The sequence below is a fragment of the Acomys russatus genome, chromosome 11 (assembly GCF_903995435.1).
Source record: "Acomys russatus chromosome 11, mAcoRus1.1, whole genome shotgun sequence".
NCBI lineage: Eukaryota > Metazoa > Chordata > Mammalia > Rodentia > Muridae > Acomys > Acomys russatus.
In genome coordinates this window covers 22,182,010-22,195,734 of record NC_067147.1, presented here as the reverse complement: position 1 = coordinate 22,195,734, position 13,725 = coordinate 22,182,010, and the positions used below count along the sequence as shown (strand labels likewise).

Sequence of the window (13,725 nt, the reverse complement as noted above, 5' to 3'; positions counted from 1 at the left end):
CCAGTGGTTGTGAGCCATAAAGTGTGGTTTCTGGGTCCTCTGCAAGAACTACAAATGCTCTTAGCCACTTCGACATCTCTCAAACCCCCAACCCAATTCTCAAAGCTAGCTGGTGCTCAAAAAAATAATGTTATTGCTTTTTCTAAGACAAAATGATCAACTTAAAATCTCAACTCCTGTTCATCAAATTAAACTTAGTGCAAAGGCCAAGAAAATCCATTACTGATAAGTTTAAGATTAGGCATATAGGCTCTCAGCAAATATTAAGTCATGACCCTGTCTCGAATCTTTTCATTTGTTTAGATTTTTCATGGAGTTCTGTGTTAAGATGGATAGGATACGTTTCCTGGTTCTTTATTAAATGTCTTAAATGAGTTGCCACTAGCTTTTTATAAAACATTAAAGGTTGGCAAGTTTTGAAAAGGTAAGCTTGAAGTGTGCCTAAACTGAACCAGTGGAAGGACATTTGGAATGATATATACTGTTACAAAATAGGGCTTACAATAAAAACTTCAACGTAATGAGAATAAGTTGGGTCCGATGTCACAAGTCAGCTAGAAAAGTTTAAGTTCTACACTATTTTACTCTCACCATCAGTACAAAAGATACCAAGTTGCTACTCAGCTACTTAAATATTTGCTAGCCCTTGCAAAACGTTTAAGGTTTGTATCTTTTACAGGTCTCTCAACACTACTTCGATATATATATTTTTTTCTTACCAATGAGTCAGTTTTTCCTTAAATGAAAATATATGGAACCTTTGTATCTTAGAGTTAGAAGTTGAAAATGCTAATTTTGGAGCTTTAAGGTTATACTTGCTGCAAGGGGGACTGAGCCCAGTAGCTGAGTAAGGAGTTTTGCAAGTTGTACCTGGAGCTTTCTACTGTCTCTTCTAAAAGACGCTCCCTCACCATCATCAGTATTACAGGACTGAGCCTCAGTTGGTTCACGTGTGCTTTGAATGGGGCTTTGTAATTAGAATAGGGTGCAGAGGGCAAACCACAGCTCATTTCTCCCCTAAATAATACAAAGGAAGCATTTTTACTCTGAAGTGTTTAAATCTATAATTGACTGATAGAAGGCAGCAAACCAAACAATTCATTGTTTCCTGGTGAGAGTGGAAGGGGCTTCCACAATGAGACCCCATGAGGATCAATAAGGAAGCCCGCCCCCAGGACACACACTGATATTTTTTGTACTGTGACCATCTCTCCTTCACAAAGCAAAAGGCTGAATGTGCTGTGATGAGCAAGATGCATTTTTCACTTGGCACTGTCCCCGCCACCCTCGTCTGGCTTTGGATAGTAAGGTTGTTGTTGCATTTTGCAGTTTGTTGCATGCCTGATGGTCTGGCTATAACAAATGAGCACAGTGCGGGGAGGAGCTGAGATTAAATAATGGACCATGTATTGAGACATATAAAGTGACACTCCAAGGTTAAAACAATCTTCCTTTTTAAATTGGCATTGATTTATGGGATGCCTGCTCAGAGCCCTGGACCTCTGCTCACCCTCTGGCAGCAGCTACAGACTTGCACAGCCCAGATTCTGCTGAGGCAGCTACCCACAGAAGGATGAGAAGCATGCTCCTCACACATGTCCCCTCCCTGCTCCAAACTAAGAAACCAGATGCTTCATCCCTCATCCAAGCAGTCTGCACTTGCAATTTGGTCCTCAAACAGAATTGATCTATTCCCATACACACTCCCTGTATCACCCTGGGGAGAAAAGCGGCCATAAGACACCTCTCCCTTCATAGCACAAATCAAAACCAGAAGATAAAAATAAAAAGAGGAAAAGAAAACGAGAGCAGCTCACTGGAGGAAGAAGTCAGTAAGATCACATGTGCTCTTACTTGAGATGCAGAGATTTAAAAGAGAATACATTTCCCTCTCTATCCCAGACATAATTTTCAGGCAGCTGTGTGCATCCTGTTGGGTTGATTGCAGAGCGTCATTCCGCTGTGAACACACTTCTCCCCGCAAGGACATCCTGCTCTCTGCCCAGTCAAATTGTTCTGCATTGTCCTCAGCTCTGGGAATTTGATAGGCTCCATCAGTTTTTCAAGCCATGAGCTCCCTACATGGATGTAAAGTGTTATCTATGGAAACTGGGTACTGATGGAATATATGTTTGACATACTTTTAAAGATCTGCATTGAAAATGCATGGTTATAACATCTTGCAACACCGTTGGACTCAGTCTGAGCTGTTGGAGATGGATACAGTGCCTCCCAGCTACCAGTGTTCCCTTCTCCAAACAGTTGGTACAAAGCAAATGATAGCAAAGTAGTCTACTTCCCTTCAATGTATCAATGTATAACTCCACACTGATGTACACAGACTAGAAAGGACAGAAAACTCTTGTCCAGAACTAGAACTTCAAACACAGAATTAAGTCTAACAAACATGCATAATGCAAAGGCTTCTCAGTGGCAACCCTTCTGGGCCTCTAAAGACTTAAAAACAAAGCTTTAAATCCTAATTTCCTGAATTAGTTACTTGTCTTGTTGTGGCAAAATGCCCAAGAAGAGCAATTTAGAGGAAGAAAGGTTTACTGCAGTTCACAGTCTGAGGGTACACCTCAGCCTGAGAGTGAAGTCATAGCAATAACAGCTGGAGGCAGCAGGTCACATTGCAACAGCCTTCAAGGAGCAACAGGAGAAGAATGCTGGTGCTCGGCTTCCTTTTTCATTTGCATTCAGTCCAGAACCCCAGCCCACTGGAAGGCTGTCACCCATATTCAGAGTGGTTCCTCCACCCCCATTAACCTAATCTAGATTAGTTTTACACAGACATTCCCAGGGATGAGTTTACAGGGTAATTCTAAATCTCATCAAGTTGACTGTCAAGATGAAATATTCAGTTTCTCCTCTTTCCCTCTTCATGGACGGGGTCCACTGGCTTGAGGGAGCATTGGGGTATAGGCACTCACCTATGAACTTCTGTAAGATTTTAGAGAAAACAAAATTGACTGTAGAGAAAACTAAAATATTACCTGTGTCTTCCCTCCCATCCCTTTCGTGGCCAACAAAATGTAGCAGGCTACCGAGAAGAGACTTGATACCCTATGAGCATATACAGGGGGAGGAGGTCCCCCTCAGTCACAGTCATAGGAGAGGGGAGTAAGGAGAAAATGGGAGGGAGGGAAGAATGGGAGGATACAAGGAATAGGATAACAATTTAGATGTAATATGAATAAATTAATAAAATATATTTTAAAAAAGAAAGTGAGAAGTAGGGCTTTGAGGCAACTTCAGATATTCATTCACCCCTGAGAGCAGCCCCGTTGGCCATATATTGTGTCTGAACTTTCTGAGGGTTCACTCATGTGGCATCACAAACAGAGCAGCCCGAGCATCAGACAGTTATCATCTCGCAGTTCTATAGAGTAATAGTCTAAGATAAAATTGATGGTGGAGCTCACCCCACTGACAGCTCTAGAGAGGAGGGTGGTCCATGCCCCTTTCCCAGCTTCTAACAAATCTCCATCCACACCCACATGACATCCTTCCTTCATGTATGTCTCTGTGTTCTCTTTTTATAATGACGTGGTCATACTAAGGTAATGATACCGTCATCATGTAACTTGCTATATCTGCCACCATGTTGTCCGACTATGTTTACCTTCTGAAATCCTGGTTGTCAGGCTTCTACATATAAGTGAGTGAATCAGATTTGAAAGTGAAGTCCTCAATGAATTCCTTCTTTTGTGTCCATGGCATATATCTAAAAGCATGGACCCGAGGGGGGTGACGACTCCGCGATCTTGCAGAGAGTTCATGTCCCTGGTTTCTTTAGTTAGTTTAGCCATAGGAAATTGATAACTGTTGACTCTTTGAGAGCTACAAAAAAAAAAAAAAAAAAAAGAACAAAGAAAAGCTTGACTTAACCTACAAATATCTGCTACAGAGCATTCTAACAGGAAATTCTGTCTTCAAAAGAATCAGAATAGCCTTGGGTCTTCTCACTGCCTGACGATGCTTCCAAAGTTCATATCACCCCCGCCCCATGAGAACAAAGGGACACTGCTCATACCCATAATTCTTCAGCTGAGCAAGTTAGCAGGCCATACACCATGACTGTTAACAATGTATTTCAGGAACTTTTAATAAGCACAGACAAAAATTATTTGACTGGTAAATTTATTTGGAATACTTTCAAGAACACTCAAAATGCTCAAACAGGTTCCAAGGCCCTAAATCCAGTCCCACCCCGCCCCTCCCCCGATCATAATAGCACCTAAAACAAAATAATACTTGTGTCTTATTATTCCTGTAAAGCTGGTTAATTGCCTGTTGCCATTAGCTTGGATCTAGGAGGGAGGAGAACATTATATGTCAATGAATAAATAGTACTGAAGTTCACCTTGGAGACAACTGCTGCATTATTCACCAAGCATGGAGACTAGCACCAGGAGCCCCTAGGACCAGGAACTGAGTAAAATCAAGTGTATCATGTTCGGGTGGCCTTGTTGGTTCTTTGGACAAAAGCCATAAGAAAATCAAGATTGGGGAACACTGTTAAAACAATATGAGGAATTGTTATATCAAAACTATGTCGGCTATGGTGCCCTGAAGGTTGCTGGCATACAATAGAATATATCCTGACCAGAGATACTCCATGCTCTATAGTCCAACCTCCTGGAGTTTCAGAACACATCACATGTGTAAACATATGATGTCTTACAGAAAAGCACATTCCAGCACCCCTAATAATACCTAAGCAAAGGCACAGCTGAGGGGACATTCTGATGTTTTAGGCACAGTGACTGACACCATGGCAAAATGACTAGTGTGTTCAGGAAGTCTCTAAAGTTTGTTTCTATGTATGTTAGGGAGGCTAGACTGGGTGGCCAACTGAAGGCCAGAGATAAAAATAAAAACGGTGGTAAAGACAGGCATGGCGACCTGTCCTGTAATCCCAGCCCTGGTGAAGTAAACACAGGAGAATTGGGATTTGGGGCCACACAATAAGTGTAAAAGCATCCTAAGCCACATGAGACCCTGCCTCAGGAGGGTGGGGATGGCAAGAGAATAAGGCAATACCAGGTTGAAAGGGATGGCTCCTGTAGACAAAAGGGATACACGCAGATTTCCCTTCCTAATTCCCTTTTCGATTATAAAATGCAATTGTTACTCACAAAAACCTTCAGAAATATATTGTGAAGATAGTCTTTGCCACTCTCCCACTTCTGGATTAAGCAAGGTGAAGCTTCTTGTCACTCTCCTGTCTTTTCCTCTCAAGCATTTCCATATGTGTCTTCTTGGTTCATCTTTTAACTTGTTGAGTAGGAACTGCTTCTAGAGTTAGATACGTAAGTCTAAATCTAAGATAGGAAGGGACATAATAAACATATAAATATGTTCATTTAAACAATATCTACCTAGACGATGGGGCTAGACAAAGGTGCCCAGGATTGAATGCTGAGTCATCATTTAAACAGTGCCTAGGCTGTGGGGCTAGACAAGGGTGCCCAGGAGTGAGTGCTGAGTCATTTGAAGAGAGCCTGGACCAAGTCTTAAGAAAGAACAACTATCTACAATTAGATGGGGAGAGGAAAAGAGAAGCCTGAGACAGAGACAGATGAAGAAACAGAGGAAGGAGCCCAGAGAGAGGCAAGGGCACTCAGGTGCCACTCGTAGAGCACATTAAAGCCGGTAACAAGGTATTCTTCAAAACACAAAAGCATGAGATTCCTACAGTATGTGCGTTAAGAACAGGGAAGCTGGAGTCAGAAGGAAGCTCGTATAACATTTATACGACAGCAATGGGCTGGTAGAAGCATTCAAGCCATTTTTATCTTTAAAAAGTTGTCCAAGAATGGAAAGCAGGCGCCTGGTTTAACAAGTTTTGTGTTGTGTCTGCAGAAGGTGGAACAGAGAGGTTGGCCAAGGCGAAAGGGTATGTTTAAAGAAATTGACCAACTTCAGCTATAGCTTACCAAAGTAGCCAGTTTCACAGCAATAATACACTTGCATAAGAAGGCAGAGCCATGGGACTCACAGGACTTATTGGTGATCAATAGACACATGCTCTCTAAGTCAGATAAGAGGAAAAACAGGTTTATCCATTCAGCCATAATAAGGATGGCCAGCACAATGTATAAAAGACGGGCCACCAGCAGCCAAGGCAGTGAAATGCACGGACTCCATTTTGGAGAACTGTGCATGTAGTTTTCCAGTGTGTAATTCCTTCCTCAGGGGTGGGGGCAGTCGGAACTGGCCAGTGTTCAGGCCTGTGAGGTTAGCATGAGCCACAAGCACATGTTATTTTCAGTTCTGCAATCGCCATCATGTGGATGAGGGGAATCCTGACTGACCAATGTTTGGTTCTAGACAGAGCCTGGGGTCACCAGACTACGATTTGGAGGTGTCAGGGTCTCTGTTCCATACAGCTTAGGGAGTGAAGGTCTTCAGTAGGGTATTTCTGGACCAAACTTGTAGAAACTCACTGATGAGAGCCTGTTCTTTCCTGCTTTAATAATGTGTCTCTCTCAACACACAAAGGATTTGGTAGATGAAGTGCTTCCCAGAAATTTGTATTCACTTTTTCTGTGTGATGACAGGCACAGTCGTCTGCCCAAGGTGGGCAGAGTCAAATTAAGGCAATGAATAATTGAGAGTAGAAAGAGCAAGAGAAAGAATGCAACTGGGGCTGGAGGGTGTGCATGCGGAAAAGGAAGTCACCCGCTCTTGGAATCTGAAGTCTCTCCTGGAGAGATCACCAAAAAAAAGAGCAAACAAATGGAATCTCCAGTGTTGGAGAGATTTAGCTGGTATCTAGCAGGATTAAATATTAATTACATTAACAGAAATAAAATGAGAAAGACAAAAAAAAATGCCTGCCAAAGTGTCACAGAATCCATAAAACATTGTTAAATTATTAGCATTTTATTAGCGACTTTTTAAGACTGAGTGCATTTAAATTTTTTTTGACTTTTTGGCTACTGTTTTTACCCAGGGAACTGGTGAACACGGAGCTAGTGGCCCCAAAGGAGAAAAGGTAATGAATGTTGTGTTGCTGCTGCTGCTGTTGTTATTGTTGTTGTTGTTGTTAAACATGATTAAGCACTTTCACCTATAGGGAGCAGAGGTCACTGTGAGCAGGAGCTTCACTTGCCTACTGGCCAGCAGCTGCATGCTGCCCCTTGGGGGTGCTACTGAGCAGGGGTGGGCTACAAGGGAAGGGGCATGTCAAGAGAAACACCATTAAGGACGGTGCGGAATAGTCTAAAATTTATATGATCTAAAGAAAAATCAGAGAATAAAGGAAAGACTGAAGGAGCTCTAGGGGTCAAGGACACCACAAGAAAACCCATAGAGCCCACAAACTTCAACTGCTAGGTGCTCACAGAGACTGAGCGACCAACTAGGAAGCCTGCATGGGCCTGACCTAGGCCCCCTGCACATGTGTTACCGTTGTGTAGCTTGGTCTTACAGTGGAAGCAGGGGCTGTCTCTGACTCTTTTGCCTGCTTTTGGGACCCTTTTCCTCCTACTAGGTTGCCTCGTCCAGCCTTGGTAGGAGAGAAGGTGTCTGTATTTACTGCAGCTTGATATGCCGTGGTTGGCTGATATCTATGGGAGTTCTGCCCTTTTCTGAAGAGCAAGTGAAGAAGAGTGGGGGGGGGGCGGAGTTAAGAATTGGGGAGGTGGGGACTGCAGTAGGATGGTAAAAAAAATTAATTAAAAACAAAACAAAAAAGAATGGTCAGAAATCCTTGCAGGCAGCCAAAACCCATCCAAAGGAAGATTCAAATGGCAAAATGCCGGTGGATCAAATTTACTGGTTTTCTGTTCTTAAAGCAGGCTCTCTTGGGAGTATTTTGTTTTGGTGAGATTTTTTATCACACCCAGTAGTAGTCTAGCCATGCAACTATTTAAAAAACAGTTCTCAAGTTAAAAACATCAATGTGTTCCCATTACATCTCCAGTGTTCTCATTTGGAGCCTAGTTTTATTCGTTATGAAGACGGTAGATTAACTTTTCTACAGAAAATATCACTCTATTCCAATTTTATGGTAAAACTGTGATGACCTTGTACTGGGAATGTGAGCAGGGTGAATGTGGCATGGTCAGAGAGAAAAGCTTTTGAAAACTAAACAATTCATATTAAATCTACAGACAAGAATACAGTGGTTTGAAAATACTCTAGGCACCAGCCAAGGACAATACAGGAGGTAAACTTTAAACCCCTACCCAGATCTAGCCAATGGTCAGAATATTCTCCACAGTTGAGTGGAGAATGTGATACGACTTTCTCACGTACTCTGGTGCCTCACATTTGACCATGTCCCCTGGAGGGGGAGACCTGGTGGCACTCAGAGGAAGGACAGCAAGTAGCCAAGAAGAGACTTGATACCCTATGAGAATATACAGGGGGAGGTAATCCCCCTCAGGAACAGTCATAGGGGAGGGGAAAATTGGGAAAATGGGGGTGGGGGGGAGGAATGGGAGGATACAAGGGATGGGATAAACATTGAGATGTAACAAGAATAAATTAATAAAAAAAAAAAAGACAAAAAAAAAAAAAAAAAAAAGAAAGAAAATACTCTGGAAGCAGATGGCCTATGAGAGCTACTTTCATTCATTCACCCAGTAAAAGTTCTCTTGATTGAGGGCACAGTACTGCGACACAGTCCAAGAAATATGACTTCTGTGCTTTATAAATCAGTACAGCCAATCTGTTCAAGAGATTGTGTATCTCTCACCAGAAAATATCACCAAAAGATCACCTCAGCAGGAACAGTGAGTTCCTTATAGTCTAGCCATTTAAAAAGAAAATTCCACAGAATACATAAATAAAACCTCGACAATCTAAAAAAAATGATATTAAAATGATTTTATAGCAATCCAGTCCTTCCTGTGTGTTGGATTTTGAACAACATTATTTCCCGTGAACCGGCAGCTTATAGAATCATAGGACATCCTCACAAATGCATTGCATTTTAAGTAATTGCTATTGGACATGTGCAGCCTGTGGGGGGTGGAGCACACATCCTGTCACCGAGGACAGCTGAGTGGAGAGGGGAGGTGTGATGCTATTAAAGCCTTTAAATGATGATTCATTTCGTGGAACAAAACAGCTGGCTGCTGTGTTGCCCTCTTCGTTAGCAAACATATGTCATTTAGAAATTCCTAAGACCTTGCTGATGAGAAATTTGATTCTGTAAAACAGGTGTATCTCAAACTCCGGGGACCATTCCTACTGCTTAGAATCTTTTCTAATTGCTTCAGAATCTTAAGTGGAGTTAGAAAAAGCTGGAGGCATATCTGTTCCATCTTCCTATGCAAATAAATGATTTGTCTGGAAGAGTCTACAGGGAACTTGATGCTGTGGCTGATATCAATGTGCCTGTGAAAGGTTTTTTTAAATTATTATTATCATTAATAAAGAAACAGCTCTGACAGTCAACCATGCGTCAAGTCAACACAGAAAGCCTTAATGTAGCAGCTGCTGGGAGAATGAAGTCAATCCTGCACACACACACATGCTTCCTGCCTATTCTGGATCAGTCTCTTGGCTTTTTAAGCTTGAAAAACACTGTGGAACTGTAAACCCCCTCGGTGGGTCTCTGCTCGCACTTGTGATGTGATCAGGGAGGTCCAAATCCTGCCTGAACATAGACCCACCAGGATAGGGTACAGAAACACGTGTTCTGAAGCCCCATGCACATGGACTCCGAGTACAGGGGACCAGTATCTCTTCTTACCTAAACGTGTGCGAGCTGATTCTGACATGCAGTTGAGGCTGGGAACGATTGAGACACTGGGTGAGCATTAGCTTTGGGATCAAAAGTTGGCTATGGTGTTGACTGTTGTGTCACCTTGGGAAGCCATCTCCTTACCCTATACATCAGGTTCCTCGTTTGTAAAGTGCGCATAATCATCTACAGGAATAATTGATGGGAGAACTAAAACTTAATGAGATGAACTTACCTAGAAGCACAATTCTCAGTGCAAATTAGGCCCTTAATAAAGACTAGTTTTTCTCTTGTTTGTTTTATACCTTCTGCTCAGGAGGTCTCATTTAGCTCATTTTTTCAGTGAGCTCCTTACTGCCTTGTCTTAGTCTTCTTCGCATACCTCGCCATAATGGTGAAGGGAGGAGACTCCAGTTGGATTGTAAAATAAAGGATTTAACTAACGGTATGCTTTAAACTCATGAATGATTCATCGTCGCTATATAATATGCCACTTCTCAATACACTCAGCAGCAATCTAGAATTATGGGATATAGCCTATCATTTGGAAGCTAGTGTCACCCAGAAGCAATAGTGTGAGCGCAAATTGCCCTAGGATGTCAATTCTAGTGTGATAGGCACATCCTTTGTTGATAATACTAAGATAGGAGAAGCACTGAGGGAATCCAACCTAGTGTTGATGTAGATGGCAGTGGGAGTCGTTGCAACCGCATGAACAGATTTCCAGCATAGACGTAATGATTTCTGCTCCATCATTGTCCTGAGCCTGAAGTGATTTGGTTGATGGCCATGTATTTGCACATTGGTTGAGGAGAATGGCTGCTGCAGAGACTGTGGGACAAAGTGGCAGAACAAGGACTTCTGGAAAATATCAGAGTGTTTGGGAAACAAGATGGAGGCTCAACAGCACACAGTATTTCTAAAGAGCATCAAAATCATCAGGCTGAAAGATGGCCTGCTGATACTGAGCAAGTTCATCACCGTCTTTCAACTCATACCTACCAGGATAAGCCATTCATTTTAAATATGAAAAGAACCCATATGTGTCTAACATTAAATATAAACATTTATATAATATCATGTGCAAGATGGGCTCCTATGATTTCAACCAAGGGCAAATTCACCCAGGGAATGCAACCCACAGGCTTTGTTCAGTTCCCTGCTCTGCTTCATAGGCACTGCCGACATCGGTCCAAACACTCACCATTATAGCATCTTATTCCCCCACGGGTCCTCATTCTTCCACCCGGCCTCTATTATTTTGAACACATGTGTGTTTATAAGTAACTTCTGGCCCTTTAATTGCTTTTTATTTATGTTAAATTATGAGTCTAATTATCAGGTGTTTTATTCCTTTAGGCCTAAATAGTGAGGGTGTTAGTGTAAACCTGATGGGTGACATGAAGGTCACTTTAGAGTTTTAAAAATCAACTATACATTGGTGCCTTAAGCATGCACTTCTCTATCTTCTTACATTGAACACAATTTACCATCTTTAGAAAAAAACCACTCCACCTCCAATGAGGCAAAGTATGGCTAGGTATATACAAGAGGTATTTTGCTAGGATCAAAACATATGCCAGGGCTTTCAGAAAGATGGCTCAGCAGTGAAGGACACTTATTGTCTTTACTAATGATGCAGGGTTGCTTTCTGCACCCACAAGGGACAACTCTAACTCCAAGGCATCTCACATTCTCTTCTGACCTTCTTGGGTATCTACATATATGTGGTACACACACAGACAACCAGGTGTGTGTACCGCCTCCCCCATGCATGTGTGTACACACCCACAGAGTAAATATTTAAAGAAATATAGCTAGCATATTCTAAATCCATAACTATTAGATCAAAGAACTTATAACTTTTTAAACTTAAAATCAAAGAAACCTAGAGAAAAGGTTGGGAATGTATAGGTCATATGGGGGGGGGGGGACATTACAAAAACGATGTGGCCAGTCTGCAAAAGTGAAAACTGTACAATATACTGACACAAAATACAGGTACCCACCTCTCTGTGAATTGACTTTCTAGAAGTCCATTGAGCTATCTACTCCTTGTGCTAGGTATGAACTGACTTTTTAATTCATGTGGTTTTCTCATACAGGACTTTCACATGACTGCCTAAAGCTTCAAAGCATGAAAAATTAGTATCAAAGCTTAACATTTTTAATAAAATCAAGATTACATGGATAAATCAAGAAAGACAGTTAATACAAAAAGATCATATCTATCCATTACACAAAATTCCAAAATATGGATTTTGATAGAAATATATAAGTAAACCAAAGACTTTAGGGATGCAATCTTTTGATGAACTGTTGTTTGAAGATTTTGTTACAAGCACAGTCACATCCTCCCACTAAAAATGTTCACGGATGCCTTGCTTATAACAGACAAAAGCTAGAGATCACTCCAATGCAGGTCAGTGCGGCTGTGGTAACCCTCGCTGCCTCAGTGCATTAGAGTGCTGGCCAGTGGTTACAATGAATGGACGAGGTCACAAGGATCAAATAACAGGTATTAAAAATAATACTGAGTGATGAAAGTTGAGTACATGATAGATTTCTATGAAATTCATTCTACATCTTCAAAATAATATATTATTTTTGATTCTATAGAGAGAACTAAGGTAGAAAATATGGACTGAAAGTTAATTACTGAATTCAAGAGAGTCCTTCACTGGATAAGAATACAAAGGGAAATGTGAATTTCTTCACATTTTCCTTAAATTTCTTTCACTTTAAGTATTTACTATTGAAAGGTTTGACATATTCTACTTTGTGTTTTTTTTAATCTTTAAAAGTTAAAAAATTAAGAAAGATATATATTTATAAATGTAACAGTAAACATTGTTTTACAAAAATTCACTTGAGGTAGGAGGAAAGTTTGTCAGAACATCATGTTCTCAGTCATCCAGTGCTCTGTTTAACTTGAGAATCAAATGACTGTTCAGGGATCCCGATAATTGACGAAAACAAATCTGGCTCTGCAGCTCTGATGTCTATCCAGTGATGTAATTCCTGTCTACAAGGATGCTCTCTTCAGAAAACTGTATTTTCTGAAAATACTGTTTCTATGTCACATACAAATCCCTCTTCAACATTTCTGACTGGGCCATCTTAGACACCATATCAACAAGAATGCCTTCTTTGTCCAGAGCCAGTCATCTATCCAGCAAGAGAAATGCTGAGGACAGCTGGCAGACTCAGTTTTCTTTCTATGATCACTGACCCCACCCCCACCTAAAATAAGAAATAAGTCCTCAAAAGAAAACAGGAGCAGACTGTTGTGTCATTTAAATGTAAAAATAAATGAATAATGTTTTAGGTACACTAGAACAGAACTATAATTCTTTTCTCCTCTACATGTCCTGTCCTTGAGAAGTAATTAACATTGTTCCACATTAATTTTAAATGTTCTAATGAAATGTTATGGATTTCTGGGAGACCTAAGGCGTGGAGGAGTACAAGGAGGAGTTATTAGGCAGACAGCCTGACCAGGTTCCGAGCTTCGGCCCTGAGCCCAGGAGGGATTCTGTGGGTGAAGGGGTGCTTCTCCTCACTCATGCATCTCTCTTCTGCCTTTTCTTGACAGGGTGACACTGGGATGCCAGGATTTCCAGGATCTGTTGGCCCTAAAGGACTCAAAGGAGAACCTGTAAGTATTTTAACTTTGAGAGCAGAGGAAGAAAGAAAGAAATATATATATAAAGAATTAAAAATATTTTCCCAACCCAGCCCCAAATTCATGGTCCTTTAATTTGACACTCTGAATAGAATTGTAGATCAGATTCTTAAGCCAAGCACACACCATGCCAGACACCAAGCTTCTACATATTAGCTCACTTAACTCATATGAAAAGTCCCACGAGGTGGCCCTTTCTACACACAGGTTAGGAAAGTCCTGTGAGGTAGCTTCTTCTCTCACAGGGTTTTAGGCTGGTTCCAGATCCCAGGCTTAAAATGGTTAAGTTGCCTGGATATGACTAAATGCTATATCTAAAAGGAAAAACAGTCAATAT

At 41.3% G+C, this 13,725-nt stretch overlaps 1 protein-coding gene across 1 annotated transcript in view; it reads left to right on the top strand.

Moving 5' to 3' along the window:
* Positions 1–13,725, top strand: part of Col19a1 (collagen type XIX alpha 1 chain) — a 326,054-nt gene that overhangs the window by 242,902 nt on the left and 69,427 nt on the right. The window contains exons 18-19 of the mRNA XM_051152999.1: positions 6,962–7,003; positions 13,299–13,361. Of these exons, the coding sequence (XP_051008956.1) occupies positions 6,962–7,003; positions 13,299–13,361 (105 nt within the window). The remainder of the gene's footprint in view (positions 1–6,961; positions 7,004–13,298; positions 13,362–13,725) is intronic.